The 26521-nt window shown below is 42.5% G+C and overlaps 1 protein-coding gene across 4 annotated transcripts in view; it reads left to right on the top strand.

The window, feature by feature from the left end:
- Positions 1-26521, top strand: part of DIAPH3 (diaphanous related formin 3) — an 847513-nt gene that overhangs the window by 378411 nt on the left and 442581 nt on the right. For all 4 annotated transcript variants that reach the window (XM_068267828.1, XM_068267829.1, XM_068267827.1 and 1 more), the window contains 3 exons: positions 9424-9542; positions 9638-9702; positions 16236-16340. In XM_068267828.1, coding sequence (XP_068123929.1) covers positions 9424-9542; positions 9638-9702; positions 16236-16340 — 289 coding nt within the window. The remainder of the gene's footprint in view (positions 1-9423; positions 9543-9637; positions 9703-16235; positions 16341-26521) is intronic.

Genomic DNA, 26521 nt, shown 5'->3' with positions numbered 1-26521 from the left:
ATTGGCCAATGTAACTGGCTTCTGAGTTGTTATACTTTGCCACGGGCGTAAAGGCAGTTCCTTGCAACTCACTTACTATATTTAGACTTCTCCTGAACCTCAGTACTGCAGTCACACTCAGCACTCTAGCAGCTTCTGTGCTACATCAGGCCAAGCATACTCTGCTGCACAGCCCTTCAGGATCCTCACTGATCCATGCACAGCCCACTATATAATGAGACCTGCAGCCTATTAATGCAATTGGTGCAGGTGAGGCCCTGCCTCTGCCAAACTCATGCCTGGACTTGGAGGAGTGGCGTGTAAGGTGCACCCTTCTCCCAATACATGCCGCCCTGGATCGAAAATTAATTTGCTAACTTGCTACAACAGTCACTATCCAGGACCATATGTGGATTAGAGAGTTTTACCCACATTCTTTACTTTCATTGCTTCTTCTGAAAGCTTAAAATGCAAATCTATTTTACATTGTTATTACTACTACTACTACTACAACAGTTGTATCTCTTTATAGTAAACTCTAAAGGACCAGGAAAAAGTGGTTTACTATATCAGAAGTGGTTATACTCAAGCATATAAAGCATACTATAGTACTGGATCTTAATTCTGTGAATAATTGGGAGGAGTCTTATTTTTTATTTTATTCCCCAATGCTTCAGCAAGCGAGCTTAGTGTCTAAGCTAGATCAAAATGCCCGGAGATCAATAAGAATGGATTTACATGCAATAAACAAGCAACAGCTTGCACAGGAAGCATAGGTCTCACCAGTTTATCCACGTACAGTTCTGATAGTGTATTCCTCTGTCCACATTTCTGTGCAACCAGGATGATACTGCAGAGTTGCAACCATGCACAAGCAAGTCACAGATGACAGGCAACTCCCTCATTATTCAGGCAGCAGCCTACACAAGAGTCATAGGTCTCACTGGCTGGTGCTTTTGAGGTAATCCACCCAGGCCTAGAGTAAATTGCACATAGCGAGCAGGTGACAAGTTGCTGCCAGTCCACCCACTGACCATGGATCATGGGTGTCTGACTGACATATATAAGGCATGCACCCGCCCACTTTCCACTATAGCCAGTTACAGAATACTAAAGGGGCCAAAAACCAGGTTTACTATAACAAAAGTTCTATTCTATCAGGGTTTACTATACCAGGCATTACTGCCATATATTCATTATGGAGCTTGGCTGGGACCTGGACTCTGTTTACTACCCACATTTTTTCTATATCAGGGTTTACTATAACTGTATTATACTGTACTACTAGCGCTACAATGAATTATTATTATTGTTACCACCACTACTATTATTATCCCCCATAAATAGAAATTGTCATCATTATAGCCTTCCTGCAATGTTTACTAAATAAACCATACTGGCTCGAAACTACACTGAAAGTTTTGGCTGCCTGTTTGATTTCTAATGCTATCAATCCATTGAGCCTTCCCAGTGCATGTTTAATTTGGAGATATTTCTTACATTATGGGAACGTGACTCTAATAAAATCTGACACAAGAACAGCCATTATGGGGAATTATTTGGATTACGCTTATGTAAATAACTGCAGTAGTAAAACCATCCTTACTCCCTAATGGTTTATATTCTGTTTTCAGTCATTTAATTGGGACTTTATTGGTTATGTCAACATCGTGAATTCTTTAATCCCATTATTACAAATATTTGTTATGGTGACGTGGGTTCTTCCTGGTTTACTGTTGTTACCGCTAATAATGCACACATGAAATTCAGCATGTTTCCCATATTTGTATTTCATAATTCCTGTTTTTGCATACGGAGTTCTGTATAATTAGTTCAGTTGCCGTAGCGCGTGCATGAGTACATAATACTCAAATAAGTGCTTGAATCATGAAATAAAGAGAAATGAATTCCCACCACGGAGGAGATAAATAATAAGCTTAGTGAAAAGCTCGCATTAATATGTTGATTAGTCTTTATGCAGAAAGGAGGTAGTCTTGACTCTCACACACACTGGTGACCCTACTGGTCACTTTTTACAACCGACACAACTTGCCATTCGTGGCACTTAGAAGAATCTTAAGCGGGATTAATTGTTCCCTACTTGCAGCATGCATATATTTTTAATAAGGGATAATAGAATAAAATTAGGAATTAAATGAAATGATTTTCTATCATGCAGCTTTTTATTGGATTAGATCATTTTTTTCTAGGTATTTTTATTCAGAGGGTGTCCCCTGTGGATTTGCAACATCTCCTTTCTAGATAATTGAATACTTATAATTGCCTTCTGTCAAGTTTTTGTTTTGTGTTTTTGAGTGTTTTGATTAATTAAGTTTATGATGTGCAAATATGTTTTAACTTTTTTTCCAGTGCTTTATGGATTTTCGTTTTATTGTAGTTAGTTATTTTGACGGGTATTAAAGCAAATGTGAGAAAAGAAAAAAGTTAGATACTTAGTGGATCCGAGGTGAATTTTTACACATTGCATAATTGTGTTCCTTTCTTATTGTTTATAGGGCATGCCTCAAGCCAAATACTTTTTTGTTTTTGTTTTAATACCCTAATTCCCTATAAACTAAAAAAGACACGCCCACATGGTTTCAGAGAGCCTTGGCAGTAGCAAGGGCTCATGGGAGCTCAGTCTGGGCAGGAGGAGGGGAAGGTGTTACTAGCCATTGATTTCAGAGGCAGAGGGGGGAGGAGAGGGGATTAGGCTGGTGGCTCAAGATACAGATAAGCCTTTGCCTCTGTAATGTTTACAAACCACATGGCTGCTGTCATTGTATCACAGGAATAAATAATCATATTCTATTAAAACTGTTTGCAGCTAGATTTGCTGTGTAAACCATCTAAACTTTAGATAAGATATATAGACAAGTTACTTGTTATAGTTAGGTTTTCATCTTGGATCCGCTTTAAGTTTTGGGAAGCCTCTGGAGGATTCAGAGGCTTCCCATGTACTCCTTGACACCACCTCTGCTGGCCAGGACCCTCTTCTTCATGACCACACTCCAGTATGTGTATAAGCATAGTACTACTACGCTGTACTACTACTCATTAATGGTTGAAAAAGCTGTTCAGAGTTGGCTACATGCTACTGTCCACTATCATCGCACATCTTTCTTGAGATTAGGGCTAATGCTACAGGCAGAAATGTGGGGAAAAAAATCTAAGCATGCCACTTCCAACTGTGCTTGTTTGTTAAAGAGAGTTAGTGTGTGTGTGTTTGTGTGTTGAGGAGTGTCGGAAGCGGAGCACAATAGTTCTGTGAGCAGGGGCGTAATAATCGCTCCTGTAAGGGATGCAGTGACAGGGAGCCCATGGGGGAAGAAGCCTGTGAGGAGCCTGGCCAGGGCTGGTTTTAGGGGCAGAATGGGGGCCTAGTGCAGCGGGGTGGGGCAGCAGGCACACAGCGGTTTGGATGGGGGCCCGACTCCAGAAATTAGCGGGGCAGACAGGAGGCGCTAACTCACCTCTTTCTGGTTCCCTATCCAAAGTTTCACAGGAGGGCCCACTGATTTTTAGTTATGCCCCTGACTGTGAGGCTCTCAGTTCCCCATCAGAATGTCTACTTGTAGGGCGTGACCTGATGACGTTTACCAGCACTGAGGGCATCTCTGACTATGATTTGTTACCAAGTTCTAAATGCTAACGTTACATAATAGACAAATTTTACTAATGCATTACAAATTTGTTAGAAAAGACCTTTTTGGAGTTGAATGGAGATCTATACAATTTAAAGGAAAAGGGATGAGCAATTTAGATGAGAATTTTTTTTTTTACCTATTATTAACCACTTAAGGACCGCCCCCAGCCGATGGGCGGCGGCAAAGTCCGGGCCCAAACGACCGCAATACGCCCATCGGCGGGGGCGGCTGCGGGAGTGGCTATGCAGCGATCGCGTCATTTGTGACGCGATCAGCCGCCGGGGACTGGCTCCGCCCACCGCTCGCTGTAACCCGCCGGCCGTTCGGAAGCGCTGGCGGGTTACTAGCTGCCCGATTGCCGCACGGAAAGTGTATAATAGGCTTTGTAATGTATACAAAGCCTATTATACTGGCTGCCTCCTGCCCTGGTGGTCCCAGTGTCCGAGGGACCACCAGGGCAGGCTGCAGCCACCCTAGTCTGCACCCAAGCACACTGATTCCCCCCCCCTGCCCCCTGATCGCCCACAGCACCCCTCAGACCCCCCCCCTGCCCACCCCCCAGACCACTGTTTGCACCCAATCACCCCCTAATCACCCATCAATCACTCCCTGTCACTATCTGTCAACGCTATTTTTTTTTTTAGTCCCTAATCTGCCCCCTACTCCCTCCTGATCACCCCCCCCCCACCCCTCAGATTCTCCCCAGACCCCCCCCCCCCAGACCCCCCCCCCCCGACCCCCCCCCTCCCCCGTGTACTGTATGCATCTATCCCCCCTGATCACCTGTCAATCACCTGTCAATCACCCGTCAATCACCCGTCAATCACCCCCTGTCACTGCCACCCATCAATCAGCCCCTAACCTGCCCCTTGCGGGCAATCTGATCACCCACCCACACCAATAGATTGCCCACAGATCCGACATCAGATCACCTCCCAAGTGCAGTGTTTACATCTCTTCTCTTCTCAACACCCACTAATTACCCATCAATCACCCCCTATCACCACCTGTCACTGTTACCCATCAGATTAGACCCTAATCTGCCCCTGGCGGGCACCCAATCACCCGCCCACACGCTCAGATTGCCCTCAGACCCCCCCTTATCAATTCGCCAGTGCAATATTTACATCTGTTATTCCCTGTAATAACCCACTGATCACCTGTCAATCACCCATCAATCACCCCCTGTCACTGCCACCCATCAATCACCCCCTGGCACTGCCACCCATCAATCAGCCCCTAACCTGCCCCTTGCGGGCAATCTGATCACCGACCCACACCAATAGATCGCCCGCAGGTCCGACATCAGATCACCTCCCAAGTGCAGTGTTTACATCTCTTCTCTCCTCTAAACACCCACTAATTACCCATCAATCACCCATCAATCACCCCCTATCACCACCTGTCACTGTTACCCATCAGATTAGACCCTAATCTGCCCCTAGGGCACCCAATCACCCGCCCACACCTCAGAACGCCCTCAGACCCCAGCCCTGATCACCTCGCCAGTGCATTGCTTGCATCTATTTCCCCCCTCTAATCACACCTTGAGACACCCATCAATCACCTCCTGTCACCCCCTAGCACACCTACCCATCAGATCAGGCCCTAATTTGCCCCGTGTGGGCTCCTGATCACTCGGCCAAACCCTCAGATCCCCCTCAGACCCCCTTCCGATCACCTCCCCAGTGCATTGATTGCATCTATTTTTCCCTCTAACCGCCCCCTGAGACACCCATCAATCACCTCCTGTCACCCCCCTAGCACTCCTATCCATCAGAACAGGCCCAATACATCCTGTCATCTAAGAGGCCACCCTGCTTATGACCGGTTCCACAAAATTTGCCCCCTCATAGACCACCTGTCATCAAAATTTGCAGATGCTTATACCCCTGAACAGTCATTTTGAGGCATTTGTTTTCTAGACTACTCCTCGCGGTTTAGGGCCCCTAAAATGCCAGGGCAGTATAGGAACCCCACAAGTGACCCCATTTTAGAAAGAAGACACCCCAAGGTATTCTGTTAGGTGTATGATGAGTTCATAGAAGATTTTATTTTTTGTCAAAAGTTAGCGGATATTGGATTTTTATTGTTTTTTTCACAAAGTGTCATTTTTCACTAACTTGTGACAAAAAATAAAATCTTCTACGAACTCACCATACCCCTAACGGAATACCTTGGGGTGTCTTCTTTCTAAAATGGGGTCATTTGTGGGGTTCCTATACTGCCCTGGCATTTTAGGGGCCCTAAACCGTGAGAAGTAGTCTAGAAAACAAATGCCTCAAAATGACCTGTGAATAGGACGTTGGGCCCCTTAGCGCACCTAGGCTGCAAAAAAGTGTCACACATGTGGTATCGCCATACTCAGGAGAAGTAGTATAATGTGTTTTGTGGTGTAATTTTACACATACCCATGCTGGGTGGGAGAAATCTCTCTGTAAATGGACAATTGTATGTAAAAAAAAAATCAAAAATGTGTCATTTACAGAGATATTTCTCCCACCCAGCATGGTTATATGTAAAAATACACCACAAAACACATTATACTACTTCTTCTGAGTACGGCGATACCACATGTGTGACACTTTTTTGCAGCCTAACTGTGCTAAGGGGCCCAAAGTCCAATGAGTACCTTTAGGATTTCACAGGTCATTTTGAGTCATTTGGGTTCAAGACTACTCCTCACGGTTTAGGGCCCCTAAAATGCCAGGGCAGTATAGGAACCCCACAAGTGACCCCATTTTGGAAAGACTACACCCCAAGGTATTCCGCTAGAAGTACGGTGAGTTCATAGAAGATTTTATTTTTTGTCACAAGTTAGCGGAAATTGATATGTATTGGTTTTTTTTCACAAAGTGTCATTTTCCGCCAACGTGTGACAAAAAAAATCTTCTATGAACTCACCATACTCCTAACAGAATACCTTGGGGTGTCTTCTTTCTAAAATGGGGTCACTTGTGGGGTTCCTATACTGCCCTGGCATTTTAGGGGCCCTAAACCGTGAGGAGTAGTCTAGAAAACAAATGCCTCAAAATGACCTGTGAATAGGACGTTGGGCCCCTTAGCGCACCTAGGCTGCAAAAAAGTGTCACACATGTGGTATCGCCGTACTCAGAAGAAGTAGTATAATGTGTTTTGGGGTGTATTTTTATACATACCCATGCTGGGTGGGAGAAATCTCTCTGTAAATGGACAATTGTGTGTAAAAAAAATCAAATAATTGTCATTTACAGAGATATTTCTCCCACCCAGCCTGGGTATGTGTAAAAATACACCCCAAAACACATTATAATACTTCTTCTGAGTACGGCGATACCACATGTGTGGCACTTTTTTGCACCCTAACTGCGCTAAGGGGCCCAAAGTCCAATGAGTACCTTTAGGATTTCACAGGTCATTTTGCGACATTTGGTTTCAAGACTACTCCTCACGGTTTAGGGCCCCTAAAATACCAGGGCAGTATAGGAATCCCACAAATGACCCCATTTTAGAAAGAAGACACCCCAAGGTATTCCGTTAGGAGTACGGTGAGTTCATAGAAGATTTTATTTTTTGTCACAAGTTAGCGGAAAATGACACTTTGTGAAAAAAAAAATTAAAATCAATTTCTGCTAACTTGTGACAAAAAAAAAAAATCTTCTATGAACTCACCATACTCCTAACGGAATACCTTGGGGTGTCTTCTTTCTAAAATGGGGTAATTTGTGGGCTTCCTATACTGTCCTGGCATTTTAGGGGCCCTAAACCGTGAGGAGTAGTCTTGAAACCAAATTTCTCAAAATGACCTGTGAAATCATAAAGGTACTCATTGGACTTTGGGCCCCTTAGCGCAGTTAGGGTGCAAAAAAGTGCCACACATGTGGTATCGCCGTACTCAGGAGAAGTAGTATAATGTGTTTTGGGGTGTATTTTTCCACATACCCATGCTGAGTGGGAGAAATATCTCTATAAATAGACAATTGTGTGTAAAAAAAATAAAAAATTGTCATTTACGGAGATATTTCTCCCACCCAGCATGGGTATGTGTAAAAATACACCCCAAAACACATTATACTACTTCTCCTGAGTACGGCAATACCACATGTGTGGCACTTTTTTGAAGCCTAACTGCGCTAAGGGGCCCAAAGTCCAATGAGCATCTTTAGGCTTTACAGGGGTGCTTACAATTAGGCACCCCCCAAAATGCCAGGACAGTGAACACACCCCACAAATGACCCCATTTTGGAAAGTAGACACTTCAAGGTATTCAGAGAGGAGCATAGTGAGTCCGTGGCAGATTTCATTTTTTTTGTCGCAAGTTAGAAGAAATAGAAACTTTTTTTTTTTTCTTTTTTGTCAGAAAGTGTCATTTTCCGCTAACTTGTGACAAAAAATAAAATCTTCTATGAACGCACCATGCCTCTCACTGAATACTTTGGGATGTCTTCTTTCCAAAATGGGGTCATTTGGGGGGTATTTGTACTATCCTGGAATTTTAGCCCCTCATGAAACCTGACAGGTGCGCAGAAAAGTCAGAGATGCTTGAAAATGGGAAAATTCACTTTTGGCACCATAGTTTGTAAACGCTATAACTTTTACCCAATCCAATAAATATACACTGAATGGTTTTTTTTTAATCAGACATGTAGCAGAATAACTTTTGCGCTCAAATGTATAGGAAATTTTACTTTATTTGAAAAATGTCAGCACAGAAAGTTAAAAAAAAACATGTTTTTGCCAAAATTCATGTCTTTTTTGCTGAATATAATAAAAAGTAAAAATCGCAGGAGCAATCAAATAGCACCAAAAGAAAGCTTTATTAGTGACAAGAAAAGGAGCCAAAATTCATTTAGGTGGTAGGTTGTATGAGCGAGCAATAAACCGTGAAAGCTGCAGTGGTCTGAATGGAGAAAAAGGCTCTGGTCCTTAAGGGGCGAAAAGACTGTGGTCCTCAAGTGGTTAATATTATTATTATTTAAAATATTTATATAGCGCCAACATATTACGCAGTGCTGTACAATAAATAGTATTACAGACACTGATAACAGGGGTGACAGAACAATACAGGTAATAGACAATATATACAACAATACAGGTAATAGCAATAAGATACACAACACAATGCAGATAGTAGTACAATGCCAGATCATAAACTGGAGTGGTAGTGGTCAAAATTACAAGTTCCAAATTCTGGGTAAAGTGCACACAGTCAAGTATGATACACAAGGGGAGAGGGCCCTGCCAAAGGCTTACAATCTATGTTAACAATGCCTTAGTAAATTAGGTCCTATTAAGGTGGCCATAAACTTATAGATTTGCAGCAGATTCGACCATCAGATAGATTTCTGGCAGATGCCTGCCAAGTTGAATCTGACAAGAATCCATCTGATGTGTGCCACACACTAGGAGCACATTTCCAATAGATTCCAGAATGAAATCTATTGGAAAGCGGTTAAAATGCATTATTGAACCATTAGGTCCAATGCAACTCTATGAGCCATCGATCTGCTACCAGCAGCAGATCAACTTAGATTTTCCATCCTGTCAGATAGATCAAATAGATCGAAATCTATCAAAATCGGCTGCAAATCAATTGAATGGGGAATTTGATAGAATCGATTTCTGATCGATCAATTATATAGAATCGATTGCTAGTTCGATGGCTGAAATCGACCAGTGTATGAGCCCCTTTAGTCTGCGTCCTATGCAAACATTCTCAGACATGGAATAATGCTTTCTGGTAATCTTTTAATGTATTTGTCAACTCTTCAGATTTCATATTTGTGTAATTCAAAATTGCTTTCCTGTTTTTCCTTAGGCCTCAGTATTTTAAAATAATAGAAGAATGCGTGTCCCAAATAGTTTTACACCGTAGTGGTGTAGATCCTGATTTCACGTACAGGAAAAGACTAGATGTGGACTTCAGCTACTTACTGGGTATGTCTACTAAGGTTCAATACTTGGATTGTGTTGCATTACTTGTATTACATCCACGTAACTTATGTTCTGTACTGTGTATTGTTGTTTTGTAGAGGTTTGTATTGACAAAGCAAAGACTGAAGAATTTGAAGAACGATATCTGGAAATGAACAAAAAGGTGTGTAACATTTCTTTTTTAGACCAAAAAACATTAAAGTTGTTTTGGTTTTTGACTCGAGGTAAAAACTTTTTTTTTAAGATTCTTTTACTTATAGAATATTCAAAAAATTCAAAGCATACCTAAGGCAGCAGTATGTATTGTTCAATGTACAATATTTTCAACATCGTAAGAATGGCAGCTATCCAGTGCTGCCAGCGTGTAGAAACTTGAACAACATGCAAAATAATAGCCATCAATAATAACCTTTGTAGTAACCATCAATAATAACCAAAATAATGACCTTTAATAAACAACAAGTAATATGCTATTCCCAAGCCAGGGTGCACACTCTGGAGTTACTAAATGACCTATACAACACATGGCTACCCCCATGTGCATACCGAACCATCCCTTAAAGGACAACTGTAGTGAGTGGTATATGGAAGCTGCCATATATTTTTTATTTTAAGCAATGCCAGTTGCCTGGCAGCCCTACTGGTCTGTTTGTCTGCAGTAGTGTCTGAATCACACCAGAAACAAGCTTGCAGCTAATTTTGTCAGATCTGACAAAAATGTCAGAAACGCCTCAACTGCTGCATGCTTTTTCAGGGTCTGTGGCTTAAAGTATTGGATGCAGATGATAGCAGGACAGCAAGGTAACTGGCATTGCTTAAAAGGAAATAAATCTCCATATACCTCCAACTACAGTTGTCCTTTAAAACCACCTAAATAGGTGGGGTGGCTCATCTGGGGCGTGCACCCTGTTGCCAAAAGGGAATGAACACCCAGGCCCCCACTCTTGCTTAATAACAAGAGGGGTAAACAAACTCAATTAATTGCCTCTTGCTCAGGAGTGTGCCATAGTAGGAAAGCAAACCAGTTGTACAAAGACACAATAGAAAAAGGATAAAAGAGAAAGGAGAGAGAAGAGGAAGAGCAGGATGCCCACGCTACCACTAGAGACCTTCATCGGCTCTCAGAGACGCTCTCTTACCAATGCTCATTAAATCTCTACAAAAAGTTCAGACCTGGAGCTTCCTGCCAGAGTGGCCGTGTCTTGCGTAGGCAAATTGCCACTTCATTGTCACGGATCAGGCCATTGGTGCACAAGGATTGGACAAATAACCCCTGAGCACATTCTTACTTTAATTTAGTTGGGTGGTGCGTATTGCTCTATAGGGTAGCACCACCACCTTAAGTGTTCTACTCCTGTAAGTACATTGAGCTATTCCACAAAGAAGGTGAGTCAGGCGAATATTACTACCGGTCTTGTTCATAAGACTCGGTTAATATGGTCAACAATCTGTTTGAGTGTAATGAGCTTTTCAAAATAACTGGAAAGCACAACAATGCACAGCACTTAAAGCCCCCTTTAAAATGGTAATAGAATTAATGGAGCACTATGACAGAAAACCATACAATTTAAAATACTTATGCACACATACTTGCCCCAGAGTAGTTGCAATTAAAATGTTCTGCTTCCCATGTATTTGTCACTTACAGTAGGTTTTATAATCTTACAACTCTGAACTGCTTACCAGCAGGTTTTGAACTCCTCAATCTCTTCACGGGAGGCTCTCTAAGTTTAAAGTGTACCTGAGCAATTTATACTTACCTGGGGCTTCCTCCGGCCCCCTGTAGACTGTGGCCGCCGATGCTGCTCCATTCTTCTGCATTCTGCTCTAGTCATTTCCAGTCAGTGGTGGTCCAGTACACGTGCGTAGTCATGTGGGCCCATGCGCAGTTCGCAAAGACTGTAATGTCGCAGGTGATTGGGTGGCACGTACAACCAAGATTGTGCATGTGCAGTTGAGGGTAACTCATGGCAGCTGAGGAAATTACTGGAGAAGATTCCAGAAAAACAGAGCAGCCTGGGAGCCTGGGAGGCGCCCACGGCTGGAGGGAAGCCCCAGGTAAGAATACATGCTTAGGTTTATAATGTCTCAGGCTTCCTTTAATGCTTTTCAAAAGCATTCCCTGGGAAGGATCTATATGAAGATACTAGTTGGTTTTGGTACTTGTGTGCCTTTAATCTTTTAGCTGCACTGATCAATTGTGATCCAGGGAGAGCTTTTGAAAAGAAACAAATGTTCGATAAATAATTTTCTGTAGGACAAATGCTTGTATGTATTTTGCATTTTACAGTGTTTACAGTGTCTCTTTAAAATGTGGTAATAAAAAGTTTGTTTGTTACCTTTGTGATGGTCTGAAAATTGAGATAGCTCCTGTTTTTAAAGAATGTAAAATTGGTATTGTTTGTAAACAGCCCTGACAATAATGTTTAAAGCAGACTAATATACCAAATTCAGATCCAAGCATACCCAAAGGTAACTAAATCTGTTTTATGAAACTGTCACTTGAACCATCGTCTATCATTTCCAATTTACTTTCATCCTAAGAACTCTACACAGTATGGATTTCTCAGTCTTTGGCATTTCAATTCTTTCAATTCCCATGAATCTTGAAAACTCCACAGGATATTTCTTTTCTGAACAATGAGACCTGTAATGCAGTGAAACCTCTTCATTATTGGAGATTTATTTTTACAATATGTGACTTAATCTCTTCTGTTTTTAATCTGTCTGCATGATTCTGAATGTCACAAGCATAGAGAAACGTAAATATCTCACATTTGAACAATGAACATGGTTTATAGTTACATGTTCTGTGTTAATAGACAACATCTGACAATACATTACCTTTATTGAAAAACCTATTACATATGTAAATAACCTCACATACTCTTAAATTGTTGCATACGTATGATTCTAATTGCAATAGTGTACACTAAGGGTCTGTTACCACTACACGCGGATTCTGGATGCAGAAAAACTGACTCCACTGAATGCCTATGGGCGTGTTTCCACTAACGTGTTCATTGTATGGTAAACCATGCATGATGTAGAAATCTGCAAATCTCGTTCCGTGGATACAGGCCCCTAGGCATTGATTGGAGTCAGTTTTTCTGCATCCAGAATCCATGTGTAGTGGCAACAGGTCCTAAATAGCCACATCCAAAAAACTGGATGCAGAAAAACTGATCCAGAACTGATGCAGAACTAGTGGAAAAGGCAAAGTAGCAGAAAGCTGTTAATGTGTTAATATGCGGTTGAAATGAGTCGAGTTGCCCCCAGACAGTGAACTTTAGGAGTTGAGGTTATTGGGGTATTTTCTACATTAATTGTAACAGTGTGTGTGTGTGTGTGGGGGGGGGGGGGAGCAGAGAGAGAGAGTAAATCTCACAATTTCTGTTTACTTCATATTAAGTTTCAGGAAAAGGGATGGCATGAATTCAGAAACAGCAGACATACAGGGAGTGTAGAATTATTAGGCAAGTTGTATTTTTGAGGAATAAGTTTATTATTGAACAACCATGTTCTAAATGAACCCAAAAAAACCCATTAATATCAAAACTGAATATTTTTGAAAGTAGTTTTTAGTTTGTTTTTAGTTTTAGCTATTTTAGGGGGATATCTGTGTGTGCAGGTGACTATTACTGTGCATAATTATTAGGCAACTTAACAAAAAACAAATATATACCCATTTCAATTATTTATTTTTACCAGTGAAACCAATATAACATCTCAACATTCACAAATATACATTTCTGACATTCAAAAACAAAACAAAAACAAATCAGTGACCAATATAGCCACCTTTCTTTGCAAGGACACTCAAAAGCCTGCCATCCATGGATTCTGTCAGTGTTTTGATCTGTTTACCATCAACATTGCATGGAGCAGCAACCACAGCCTCCCAGACACTGTTCAGAGAGGTGTACTGTTTTCCCTCCTTGTAAATCTCACATTTTATGATGGACCACAGGTTCTCAATGGGGTTCAGATCTGGTGAACAAGGAGGCCATGTCATTAGTTTTTCTTCTTTTATACCCTTTCTTTCCAGCCACGCTGTGGAGTACTTGGACGCGTGAGATGGAGCATTGTCCTGCATGAAAATCCTGTTTTTCTTGAAGGATGCAGACTTCTTCCTGTACCACTACTTGAAGAAGGTGTCTTCCAGAAACTGGCAGTAGGACTGGGAGTTGAGCTTGACTCCATCCTCAACCCGAAAAGGCCCCACAAGCTCATCTTTGATGATACCAGCCCAAACCAGTACTCCACCTCCACCTTGCTGGCGTCTGAGTCGGACTGGAGCTCTCTGCCCTTTACCAATCCAGCCACGGCCCATCCATCTGGCCCATCAAGACTCACTCTCATTTCATCAGTCCATAAAACCTTAGAAAAATCAGTCTTGAGATATTTCTTGGCCCAGTCTTGACGTTTCAGCTTGTGTGTCTTGTTCAGTGGCCATATCTCTGAGTATTGCACACCTTGTGCTTTTGGGCACTCCAGTGATGTTGCAGCTCTGAAATATGGCCAAACTGGTGGCAAGTGGCATCTTGGCAGCTGCACGCTTGACTTTTCTCAGTTCATGGGCAGTTATTTTGCGCCTTGGTTTTTCCACACGCTTCTTGCGACCCTGTTGACTATTTTGAATGAAACGCTTGATTGTTCGATGATCACGCTTCAGAAGCTTTGCAATTTTAAGAGTGCTGCATCCCTCTGCAAGGTATCTCACTATTTTTGACTTTTGTGAGCCTGTCAAGTCCTTTTGACCCATTTTGCCAAAGGAAAGGAAGTTGCCTAATAATTATGCACACCTGATATAGGGTGTTGATGTCATTAGACCACACCCCTTCTCATTACAGAGATGCACATCACCTAATATGCTTAATTGGTAGTAGGCTTTCGAGCCTATACAGCTTGGAGTAAGACAACATGCATAAAGAGGATGATGTGGTCAAAATACTCATTTGCCTAATAATTCTGCACTCCCTGTACGGTTAGTGACTTGAGATAATAGTGTAGAGAGGTCAGGAGCTCAGAGATGGGGTTGAGTGTCATCATTGTAGAGGTTAAACAAAAGCGTATTATCCCAGGCCACGAGTATAGATGGAGAAGAGGTCCTAGAATGGAGCCTTGTGATACACCAACAGATAGCGGATATAGAGAAGAGTTGGTGTTTGAATAGAAGACAGTGAAAAAGAATTAAGACAGGTAGGAGGTAATCCAGAAATGTACTATGCCGTTGGCTCCCTGTGACGATGGTGTCTGGAGAAGCAGAGTGTGATCAACAGTGTTAAAGGCAGAGGAATGGTCAATGAGTATTAGTACAGTAAATTGGCATTTGGATTTTGCAAAGAGATTGTTTGCAACTTTGGTGAGAACTTTTTCAGTAGAATAGTGAGATCAGAAGCCAGACTGAAGGGGGTGTAACAAAGACAACTGCTAAGTCCCCCCTGCTCATGATATGCAGGCCCATAAAAGCTGAAATATGTTAATGTTGTTTGAATTCTCACAAGCAAAACATCTGCTTCAGTTAGCATAGTTATACCAGCTCATAGCATATTGGTTAGCAATGGAAAAAATGTGGTGGTTTAGCCACCTGCTGTGTAGACAAGAAAGCAGAAAATCAGCCGTAACAACCTCTAAATCACAGACCCTGGATCAATGACCATGACATCAAATCTGACATATATTAGTTTGTATTTAAATAACACCTGAACCAAGAAGAATATGAAGGCTGCCATATGTATTTCCTTTTAAACAGGGCTGTGAAGTCGGTACAAAAATCTTCCGACGACTCAGTTTATGAAACCGACTCCAGGTACCCAAAATTGCTCCGACTCACCGACTCCTTAGTAATTTTTACAAAAGCTATGGATTTGGTTTAAAAATCATCTAATTCCGACTCCTCACTTTATTGAAACCACCGACTCTGACTCCCAGGTACCCAAAATTGCTCCAACACAGACTCCAACTCCACAGCCCTGCTTTTAAACAATAGCAGTTAACTGGCAGTCCTGCTGATCTCTTTGGTTGCATTAGTATCTGAAACAGACCAGAAACTAGCAAGCAGCTTATTTAGTCAGACTTAAGAAACATCTGACCTGTATGCTTGTTCAGGGTCTGTGGCTAATAGTATTAGAGGTAGAGGATCATCAGGATAGCCATGCAACTGGTATTGCTTAAAAAGAAATACATATGGCAGCCTCCATATCCCTCTCAGTTCAGCTATACTTTAACCTATTTAGAAATTTCACTTGATCTGCAGTTGGTTCAAGGTTTCCAGATATTTATTTTAAGAAATCCAGTGCGTACCAAACAGTCTTTCATGCTAACTAAAGGACATTATTACTGTTCAGTACAACACAGCATTGACATGACCTAAACAAAGCTAGTACGTTAGTGCAACAGTGTTTAATAGGCTTTATTAATTTAATTGCACTTCAGGTTTGCTTTAAATAGGCCCCAGAAGCCATTTTTCACAATTTATTGTAGATGGGGTAATAATGAAAAAACTGAAACTAACAAGCCAGTATCTATCTATCTATCTATCTATCTATCTATCTATCTATCTATCTATCTATCTATCTATCTATCTATCTACTAATCTGTCTGTCTTTATATATTAGACACACACGTAGTTTATTGCTCCCCATAACAGGCTCTGAATTTGGAGAATGGCACTAGTTGTTTTTTTATTTTCAGTATGAAGAAGAATTCACGATTCGCCAAGAGACCCAGTCCCAACTGCAGAAAAATGAAGAAAAAATCAATGAGCTTCAAGCAGAATTACGGGCTTTTAAATCCCAGGTAATGGACCATGTTAAATGAATCTATTGAATACAAGAACATGACGGTTGAAACAAATTCCACTTAATACCTCTCAAACTAGGGTAGCATTTCAGATTTTTCGACACCCTTCTGAACTGTTTACTATCAATTTGCTTAATCATAGGTGCCACTTTATGGTTCAAAAAATATTATATAAAGTTATTAATTAGCTGCATGTGGACTTAAGTTGATCCGTTTTTTTTGTGCTGAGTCTTTAGTAAATGTGCTTCATTTGGGCTCTGCTCTCAGTGTCACATTTGTTGTAAGTAATTAACCACAGAGGGTAGGAACTCTTCAGCTTGCAGAGCTGGCATTCATCACTGATCTTTGTCTCAGCACAGGAAATTATTCCTTCTGCAATCTATTTTGTTGTACCTTTGGCTTTTGGTAACCTGCAGTGAACGATAACCTGCATGGTGGCAAGGAATATTTTCAGATAATTTTTCAATTTCATAAAGCAAACACATTGAAACATGACAAAAACCTTGATTTCCTATGTAGACATGTAATTCTAGGGTGATATGGAGATAGAAGAGAGAGGAGGGGGGAAGGAGGGGATGTAAAGGTTCACCTTTTTCCTTTTATTGTATATACCAAGGAGAAATACTGTTTTCTTTGTTTTGGTAAATGTGTGTTTGAAAGTGGATTGATTACATGTCCCTTTGATATGTTTATTCTAAATTATTGTTTCTGTTATGTTTGTTGCAGCTAAAAAAAATCCACCTATTTTTTTTGTTTTGTTTTCATTTTGTTACACCACTTTTTAGTCAATGTGGGCTTTAACCTTTTATTTCAAATTTGACACATACAAATGTCCAGTTTGAGCCCCGCTAATTCTACGAGCATGTGCGTGTGCACTCCCATTGCTTGTTAACAGCTGGAGTAACAGAGCAGTGATTGGTGAATGGGAACATGTGTTCCCTGAACCAATCCAAGTGCATGAGAATGAATTAACATGTCTCAAATCACAAGCCATGTTTGTTCATAAAAGTGAAATTAAAAAAAGTTCAAACAATTCCTAGTAACATCCAGGATAGTATATAGCGCCATCTTGTGGCCAAAAAGTGAAATGAACGTAAAAATATATTACAAATAAATGTAATCGTTATTAATCCCTTATTAACCCTCTTCCCCTGTAGTTACCAAACAGAAACACTTGTAAAAAATAAAAAAAAATTAAAAAAAATAAATAACAAGAACCTAAATAGTTTCCTTAGGGTCTGAGCTTTAATTATATTTGTGTAATGAGGGTATATTACTGCTATTTTGTCAAATAAAAGCTTGTGTAATTATTGATAGGGCACAAATAAAACAAAACAAACAAATATACTTTTATTTACAAATAATTTGTCACCACACTTTGTATTAGGAACACAATTAAAATTTTATGATAGCCAAGCGAATACAATTGTGAGTTTTATCTAAGTTAGCATTGTTTATTTTTAAACTATAGGGGATGAAATGGTTTATTTTTTTTTTATTTTTTTTTTGTGTATTTCCCTATAAAATGCAAAGAAAATAAAGTAATTACTGAAAACCAGTATCACCTGCAAAAAGCCTTATTTGTGGGGCATAAAACAAGATCTAGATCATTTAGGGCCCACTAACACAGTTGTGTGCAGTTGTGTACGCTTTTTAGAAGCACATCAATGTTACAGATGCTGAAAATAGGACACAACTGCATACAGCTGCGCTCAACTGCGTTAGTGGGCTCAAGCCCTTTGGTGCCATAAAGTTATGGCCAAATGAATGCAAGGAGCGTGAAGAGGTGAAAATGGCTCTTGGCGGTAAAGGTAAAATAGCCTGTGGGGGTAAGTGGTTAAAAGACATCAGTCACTTTTTTTTTTTTTTATGTGAAATACAATGGATAATACAAATAGCAATAAAAAGTTGTAAAATAGAATTTAAAAATTCAGGTATAAATTGGTTTTACTAAATTTTTATCAGACATTCAATATATGATAATACTGACGTCTGACTGATTCAGTGCCAGTATCAAGTGAAAGAAAAGCATAAAACCCAACTTTTTTTTTTTAACGTAAATGAAGTGCTTTATACCTGGCAGAGGATGATACGTCCCTGGCTTTTGTGGCACACTAATAGGTGCAGTTATTTCTAACCAGAAGTAATCTGTGGGAGATCTTCACATAGAGTACCCCATATATAGAAACGCCAGGCAGGCACACTAACAGTAGAGGACATCTCTACAACTCTCCTTTATGTATGTGCAGCTATGCCACACACTGCCGGGAGCACACAGAACTAGGAACCCCAGAGTCTTGTTGCCATGACAATGGCTCACATGGGACATGGGCTCTCATCAGTGTGGCTGCCCAGCGTTTACCTGTAACTATTAGGGATGATCACAGATATGCAAAGTGTATGCACATTTTTATACAAATGTATACAGCTTGAAAATGAACCAATCAATTTAAACCTGCATATCTGTGATGAAAATTTAGCATCCCTTGTAGCTCTGTGTGGAGTACTCTGTGAGGATCTCTTGCAGATTGCTTCCTTGTTCAACCTGCGGTGGTTAGAAATAATTGTGGCTGTCAGTGGGGCACTAGAGCCAGGGATGTACCATCCTCCACATGTATAAATCACTTCATTAAAAAAGGAAGAAACAAAAAAAATTGTTCATGCTCCCCTTTCACTTGGCACTGGCAACTCTGTCAGATGTAACTGTTATTATACGGTATATGGACTTTTTCATGATACTTTATTAAAACAATTTTTTAAATTCTATTTACACTTTTCTTCACAGCTTTTTGGTACCATATATATATATATATATATATATATATATATATATATATATATTATGTCACGATAGAGACAACAGTGCTGCTACTGTTAGTATCTGTTCCTGGTATATATGATTCAGTAAAGCAACACAACTTGCATAAACGCTCATTAGTATGTGGCTCCATCCCCTCAGTTATGTTATGCCATGACAATTATGCAATTTTACTCTGGGAGATCAAATAATTTGTCCAGATGTGGCTAGTCAATGCCCTGTCCATTGATACTCCATTCTCCTTAAAAACGTAATAGAATAACAGGACCAGCCAGATATAAAAAGGCATTCAGCCATTACAAGATAAAAGCAGGAAAGGAAACAGCTGCTGGAAAAGCATATACTTGTTTCATCGGGTATTCATATTGTTCATAAACTTTCCAATTAAAGGCCAGTTTTAAGCTGAATAAATCTATTGGCTAAAAGCATTGAAAGGTGTAAAATTAAGACCATTAAACACAGGCACCACTGTTCTGAGTGTACTTAAAGGGGGAAAAAGCACTATATAAAATACATGAGTCAGATGAAGAGTTTATGAGTGAATTTTTAGTACTTTTGTATTATTCATTTAGACTGTATTGTATACACGTTTAATATCAAGAAATACGCAGGTGATGTGGCTTGCCTCGGGCAGTCCTTACAGCAGATAGTTACTGCTTTGGCAGGTGATCACAGCAGACAGCAGTGCCTGGGACTGGTTTGTTACATTTTTAGTGTATGCCATGTTTAATGCAACCCTAAAAGGTTATTCATAATGCATAACTCTAATATGCCTCCAGCGTCTTCTGCATAAAATGTATGTAATGTACAAGTGTGTACAACATTGTGTGTCCACACATGTTAATAGAAAGCTTACAGTGGGTCTGCAATATAAAACAATTTGATGTTAAAATGACTTACATATGGGTTGTTAAAATATGTTGCTAAAAGCCTTAATGATCTGCTGCTGTAGTACATACATTTTCCTCCCTGCGTCCTCCAGGACGGCCCTCCTGAGATTGTGTTAGTCTCCCCCCTCAAATTGGAAACACCTTTAAAGAAATTAAACAATTAGCTCAGTATAAAGCCCACCCCCACACAATCTCCCTCAGTTTTTAGTTTGTTTCCCAGACTCTTCATGGAAGCACCTGGATTGTTCTGCTGTAGGGGAGCCTGTTGGCACCTACATGTGTTGTTAGTACTGGTTTGGTTGGTAATGGAAGGCGGTTTAGGTCAGCATGGTGGTGCGACCTGCACATGGAGGTATGGACAGAGGTACCTGGACTCCTTGTGGATCGGAGGAGGCTCGGAGAGACCCTGCTCAGTTCACCGCTTTTCTGGCTCTGGCGGCTGTACCGATAGACGCTACTGACATTTCCGGGTGGCGCCGGATGTGACGTATTGTACGCGTCATTGGACGCGACGCGTATCATGTGACGCATTGGCAGAATTTGCATGCGTCAAACGTCACGCGTACGGTACAGCGCTTGCAGGCGGGGATAAGAGCCATCCCGGAAGGAGGCAGTGTGGTTTGTTTGGACGCACTTGCAGCACGCCTTGCACTAACTCCGGAGTCTCTAGGGGGCTATGCAGCAGTCTATGGAGCCCGCCTCAGAGATACAGGAGCCGCCTCCAGCTGGTAACCCTGAGCAGCCGGGATCTCAACCAGCGGTAAGAGGCATTATTGCTATATTGTATTAAGCATGTCTTTATATTTACATATATAGTAATACACTATTGGGCCTGTATCTTGTTTATCTTTGCAGAAACCAGCTAAGAGCACCTCAAAATCAAAAAAGTGTGCTAAGTACCTATACCTGGCTAAGCTACACTGAGGGCACCAATACCTGGCTAAGCTACACTGGGGGCACCAATACCTGGCTAAGCTACACTGGGGGCACCAATACCTGGCTAAGCTACACTGGGGGCACCAATACCTGGCTAACCTACACTGGGGGCCCATATACCTGGCTAAGCTACACTGGGGGCCCATATGCCTGGCTAAGCTACACTGAGGGCACCAATACCTGGCTAAGCTACACTGGGGGCACCAATACCTGGCTAAGCTACACTGGGGGCACCAATACCTGGCTAACCTACACTGGGGGCCCATATACCTGGCTAAGCTACACTGGGGGCCCATATGCCTGGCTAAGCTACACTGAGGGCACCAATACCTGGCTAAGCTACACTGGGGGCACCAATACCTGGCTAAGCTACACTGGGGGCACCAATACCTGGCTAACCTACACTGGGGGCCCATATACCTGGCTAAGCTACACTGGGGGCCCATATGCCTGGCTAAGCTACACTGAGGGCACTAATACCTGGCTAAGCTACACTGGGGGCACCAATACCTGGCTAAGCTACACTGGGGGCACCAATACCTGGCTAAGCTACACTGGGGGCACCAATACCTGGCTAACCTACACTGGGGGCCCATATACCTGGCTAAGCTACACTGGGGGCCCATATGCCTGGCTAATCTACACTGAGGGCCCATATACCAGGCTAACCTACACTGGGGGCCCATATACCCGGCTAACCTACACTGAGGGCCCATATACCAGGCTAACCTACACTGAGGGCCTGTTTACCTGGCTAACCTACACTGAGGGCCTGTATACCTGGCTGACCTACACTGAGGGCCCGTATACCTGGCTAACCTACACTGAGGGCCCATATACCTGGCTAACCTACACTGAGGGCCCATATACCTGGCTAACCTACACTGAGGGCCCATATACCTGGCTAACCTACACTGAGGGCCCAAATACCAGGCTAACCTATACTGAGGGCATGTAACCTATGCTGCAGGCACATATACCTGGCTAACGCGGGGGGGGGGGGGGAGGGAACGCGTGCTTAGCATTTGGGACGTTGGTAGACCTCCTGGCCTCGGCAAATTTTAAAGTAGCTCGCGAGCCGAAAAAGTGTGGGCACCCCTGGGCTAGTAGGTCTAGCAGATCAACCTCTTCCACAGCTAATCCTGAGAGTACCACAGTGGCTTTATTGGATCTGATGAGATCCATGAAGCAGGATTTGGCTACTACATTTACGGCACTTAGGTCAGCCTTTCCTAGTTGTCCGGTTCAATCTGCCCCGGTAGTTCAGCTAGAACCACAGGGCCAATTAACCGCTTCTCCTGTAATACAGCAGGTAATTACAACTCAGGCTCAGGTACCCCAGACTAGCACGTCAGGGGGGTCGGTACCTCCAAGTGCATTAAGGGACCCTCCTTTACCGTTGCACGGTCCCTCCCATGAGGGTGCGGATGAGGATTCAGCACCTTTATCCTTGGAGGAAATATCAGATGAATCAGAGGACGGGGAGGTCTACTCAGATTCATCAGTACCTCAATCTGCGGGTAAAGTGCCTAGGTATTTATTTAGTGCCGAAGACACCTCAAAGCTTCTTAAAGCAGTCTATGACTCAGAACAGATTGAGGTGCCCAAATCTACTACTACCCCTCCGGCCGAGATTTATAGGGGTTTAGAGGATCAGGGGCACAGAGTTTTTCCGGTGCATAGAGCCATTAAAAGTATTATAACTGCTCAATGGAAGGATCCAGAGACTAAACTCTTTATTCCTAGATCATTTAAACGAAGGTTCCCTTTTGATTTAGATGAACAGGAAGCTTTATTCAAATGTCCGAGGCTAGACGCACCCCTCTCCCAGTATTCCAAGGATACTGACCTATCCTTTGAAGACATGGGAGCACTAAAGGATCCCATGGATAAAAAAGTAGACGTTCTGTTGAAACGGGCTTGGGACTCAACATCGTTCTCTTTTAAACCGGCGATATCGTCTATGTGCATTGCTCGCAATTTGGATAAATGGGTCAGAGGTCTACAGACTCATTTAGAATCGGGCACAGCACATATTAAAATTTTACAGAACCTACCGGTGATTCTAAAATCGGTTGCCTTTTTGGCTGATGCGGCTACAGAATCGTTAAGAGCATCAGCTAAAACTGCGGCGTTGATAAATTCAGCCCGCAGGGCAGTTTGGTTGAATACTTGGGAAAGGGATGTGACATCAAAACAGAAGCTCTGTGGTATGGAGTTTCAGGGGAACCTACTGTTTGGTAGGGATCTTGAAACCGTTTTGGAAAGATCTTCAAGTAAGGCTAAGAAATTTCCAGATAAACGTAAGAAAGCGAAGCAGCCCTTTCAGAGTAAGAAGCCCTTCTTTAGACCGAGTCAGGACCGCAGAAAACGGACAAAATAAAAGATGGACTTATAATGCAGGAAGAGGACGGCCCTTTCTCTTCAATAGGCCCCAACCTACCACCACAACTAAGCCTACAAAATGACTCGTTGATACCGGTAGGGGGGAGACTACTTTATTTTCTTCAGTTTTGGAAGGAGATCACGCAAAACCCTTTTATTTTGAATCTAATACAATACGGTTACAGGATAGAATTCTTATCCGTGCCCCCCTCCCAGTTTGTAATAACAACCTTACCCAGGGAGCCAATCAGAGCAAGAGCACTGATGGATTCAGTCTCATCTCTCCTTCAAAAGAAGGTAATCTGTCCGGTTCCAGTTCTGGAACGGAACAGGGGATTCTACTCCAGGGTTTTCCTGATTCAGAAACAATCAGGAAAGTTTCGTATGATTTTGAATCTGAAGCCATTAAACCCTTACATTGTGGAGAAGAAGTTCAAAATGGAAAGCATAGCCTCGGTCCGGAACTTGCTTCTTCCGGGCAGTTTTTTAGCGACGGTCGACTTGGAGGATGCTTACCTCCATGTTCCCATCCATCCAATCTTTCAGCAGTTTCTAAGATTTGCGATTCGGTCGGGGGACTCGGTATGTCATTTTCAATATCGAGCCCTTCCGTTCGGGATTTCATCGGCCCCGCGGATTTTCACAAAAGTAATTGCAGAGGTTATGTCTTTCCTTCATCTCCACAATGTAAGGGTTCTCCCTTACTTGGACGATTTTCTGTTTGTAGGAGAGACGCTGGAGATTTTACGCGAGCGGCTCAATTTTTCTCTCCAGGTACTATCCAGACTGGGTTGGATTGTGAGCAAGGAAAAATCACAGTTGAACCCAGCACAAAGTCTGGTATTCCTGGGGCTCCGGTGGGACACGACGGTGAGGCGTGTCTTCTTACCGGACGTGAAAGTACAAAGGATAATTTCGGAAGTCAGTTCAGTCAGGATCAGTTCACGGATTCCGCTACGGATGTCATCAGCCTTCCCAGCGGTAGAATGGGCTCAAGCTCATTCACGAGAACTTCAAGCATGGTCCCTGTCTATTTGGAACAGGAGTCATCACTCTTTGGACGCACGAGTAGATGTACCGGTCCAGATATCAGGGAGTCTGGATTGGTGGATGCTTCCGTCCAATCTCAGTTTGGGTCGCAAGTGGGCCCAGGAGTTACCCCTAAAGCTTTACACGGACGCCAGTGCATGGGGTTGGGGGGCTCATTGTCTGGGACATCAGGTCCAGGACAGATGGAATCTGGAGATGTCTCAGAAGTCGTCAAACTTCAGGGAACTCAGTGCAATTTTTCTAGCACTGCAGGCATTACATCCAGTCATTGCCAACTCAGAGGTTCTGGTGCTTTCGGACAATTTTGTGTCTGTGTGCTATGTCAGAAAGCAGGGAGGAACCAGAGTGCGGGAACTCCAGGAGCTAACATCTCAAATATTAGCATGGTCAGAGCTGAATCTGGAATCCATTTCAGCGATACACATTCAGGGGATCTGCAACAAACGTGCGGACGCACTAAGTCGGAATTGGGGTCAGGAATCAGAATGGGAACTCAATCCGGAAGTTTTCCAGGAAATAGCATCCAATTGGGGGGTTCCCACTCTGGATCTGTTCGCCACGCCAGAAAACGCAAAGGTGGACGATTTCTGTACCCTGGATCCCTCTTGTTCAATGAATCGCCTAGATGCGCTGTCAATACCTTGGCCGGAGGGCTTGCTTTATGCATTCCCCCCGTTCAAGTTAATTCCGAGGGTTCTAAAAAAAGATCCAATCGGAGAGGGCTCATGTGATATTCATTGCACCTTGGTGGCCGAAGCGGGCATGGTTCCCGCTGATTCAATACCTAGCAGTCAGGGGACCCTGGCACCTACAAATCAGGCCGGATCTCTTGATACAGAGTGGGCAGTACCATCCGAATCCTCAATTCCTGAGACTAACTGCATGGATCCTGAGGAGCAGATGTTAAAGGGAAAAGGGTTTTCTGATCCAGTGGTTAAGACGTTATTAGCCTGTAGAAAACCTAGCACTAGAAGGAAGTATAACAAGGTATGGTATACTTTCTCATCCTGGAAGCAGAAGGATGCTTCCCGGTCAAATAATATTTGCTCCATACTGGAATTTTTGCAGCAAGGGGTTCATCTGGGACTAACAGCAAGTACTTTAAGAGCTCAGGTGTCGGCACTTTCTGTATTTCTAGGTAGACCTTTATCAACAGATACCCATATAAGAAATTTCTTAAGGTCAGTGGAACGCTCTCAGCCGGTCCGGCAGAAGTTGGTTCCTCCATGGGACTTATCTTTGGTTCTAGATTTTCTAACCACAGGGAAATTCGAACCATTAGATTCAGTAGCAATAAAGTTCCTTACGCTCAAGGTAGCGTTCCTTATTGCCATAACGTCAGCCCGTAGAGTGAGTGACATACAGGCTTTGTCAATTAAGGACCCATTTATGGTCATCCACGCAGATAGGATTGTTTTTAGATTAGACCCTTCCTATCTACCCAAGGTTTCCACTTCCTTTCATAGGTCCCAAGAGATCATCCTGCCCTCTTTCGTTTCCAACCCACGGAATGAGAAGGAAAGGAAATTGAATACACTAGATGTGAGACGAGCAGTATTAATTTATCTAGATAGAACCAGGGACTGGAGGAAGTCTAGCAGTCTGCTAGTAGCCTTTGGTGGTTTGAATAGGGGAGTTCAAGTGTCAAAATCCACAATTTCTAGGTGGATTAAGGAAGTAATTAATCTAGCTTATAGGGAAGCCCAGATAGAGTTGCCAGCTCAGGTCACTGCACACTCAACGAGGTCGCTCTCTACTTCCTGGGCGGAAAGATCAGGAGCCTCACTGGAACAGATTTGTACGGCGGCAACCTGGTCCAGACACTCAACGTTCATAAAACATTATAGAGTGGAACTCCTCTCCAGCCAGGACCAGGCTTTTGGGCGTAAGGTTCTGCAGGCAGTCATCCCACCCTAAGGTAATTTTTCTTTTTTCTCGCTGAATCTCAGGAGGGCCGTCCTGGAGGACGCAGGGAGGAAGTGCCGGCTGCTTACCTGGTAGCAGTGTTCCGGCAAGTCCTCCAGGACGGCCGCCTAGTTCCCGGCCCTATTGATGGAATATATATATAAAGGGGTTATGAACTGTACAGTCTTCTCTTT

Source organism: Hyperolius riggenbachi, chromosome 2 (genome assembly GCF_040937935.1).
Source record: "Hyperolius riggenbachi isolate aHypRig1 chromosome 2, aHypRig1.pri, whole genome shotgun sequence".
Taxonomy (NCBI): domain Eukaryota; kingdom Metazoa; phylum Chordata; class Amphibia; order Anura; family Hyperoliidae; genus Hyperolius; species Hyperolius riggenbachi.
This window is presented reverse-complemented; position numbering and strand designations above follow the sequence as displayed.